The sequence below is a fragment of the Phalaenopsis equestris genome, unplaced genomic scaffold (assembly GCF_001263595.1).
Source record: "Phalaenopsis equestris unplaced genomic scaffold, ASM126359v1 Scaffold188438, whole genome shotgun sequence".
NCBI lineage: Eukaryota > Viridiplantae > Streptophyta > Magnoliopsida > Asparagales > Orchidaceae > Phalaenopsis > Phalaenopsis equestris.
This window is the reverse complement of record NW_018208387.1, coordinates 1-747: the sequence shown is the minus strand read 5'-3', so window position 1 is coordinate 747 and position 747 is coordinate 1. Positions and strand designations below refer to the sequence as shown.

General features: G+C 42.4%; 1 protein-coding gene across 1 annotated transcript; it reads right to left on the bottom strand.

Annotated features, from left to right (window-relative positions):
* Positions 1-194: 194 nt before the first annotated feature.
* Positions 195-743, bottom strand: LOC110034471 (tetraspanin-8-like; the record flags this gene model as incomplete). The annotated part of the gene is made up of 1 exon (XM_020738729.1): positions 195-743. A coding segment is annotated over one exon (549 nt), but the record flags the coding sequence as incomplete, so codon positions are not given.
* Positions 744-747: the final 4 nt, after the last annotated feature.

The window sequence follows — 747 nt, the reverse complement described above, 5'->3', positions numbered from 1 at the left end:
AGTACTGTAAGATGTAAAAACTGGAATAATTCAAGTCAACTCGTAATGAAATAAAGATAAGAAAAAGAAACTTTTATCAAAGCATCTAAACGATTTAAAGAAAACCCTAAAATCAAGTTAAATTTGCAGAAGAGGAAGTCTTCACCAACATCTAATTACTGTAAGATGTAAAAACTCGAACATGTAACCTAGTATTAAACCAAGAACTTGAAATTGGTCAGTAAAAGAAGATAAGAACAATATGAAGAATTGCATACCTGAAGAGGAGTAAGATTATCGTTGACAAATTGATCAAAAGTTTGGTTCTTCTCGCTTAAACTATTGCAGACTTTGCTATCACGAATACAACTCCGAATCTTAGACCAATTTCCCTCATCCAACACCCGTTTCTGTAACCAGTTGGAGTAATCTCCAAGACGATACTCCTTATACCCGCGGCCAGAAACCACCTCGCCGGCGCCCTTGTTGGTCACCACAAAGGCAAAAATGGTGAAGCAGAAGACGAGCAAGATGAGGATAAACATGACGAGAAGATAAAGCCATAGAAGCCATGAAACACCGCAGCAAGCGCCGACGAGGCCTGCGATGGAGACGATCATGAGAAAAACCCCTAGAGCAATCACCGGCCGTTCAAGAAACTTCTCACAGTCGGTGCTCGCGCGCGTGCTGAGCCATATTCCGGCGCCGAGGATCGGGATCGAGAGGAGGAAGGTGAGGAAGTTGAGGATGCCGATTAGGTTATTGCTG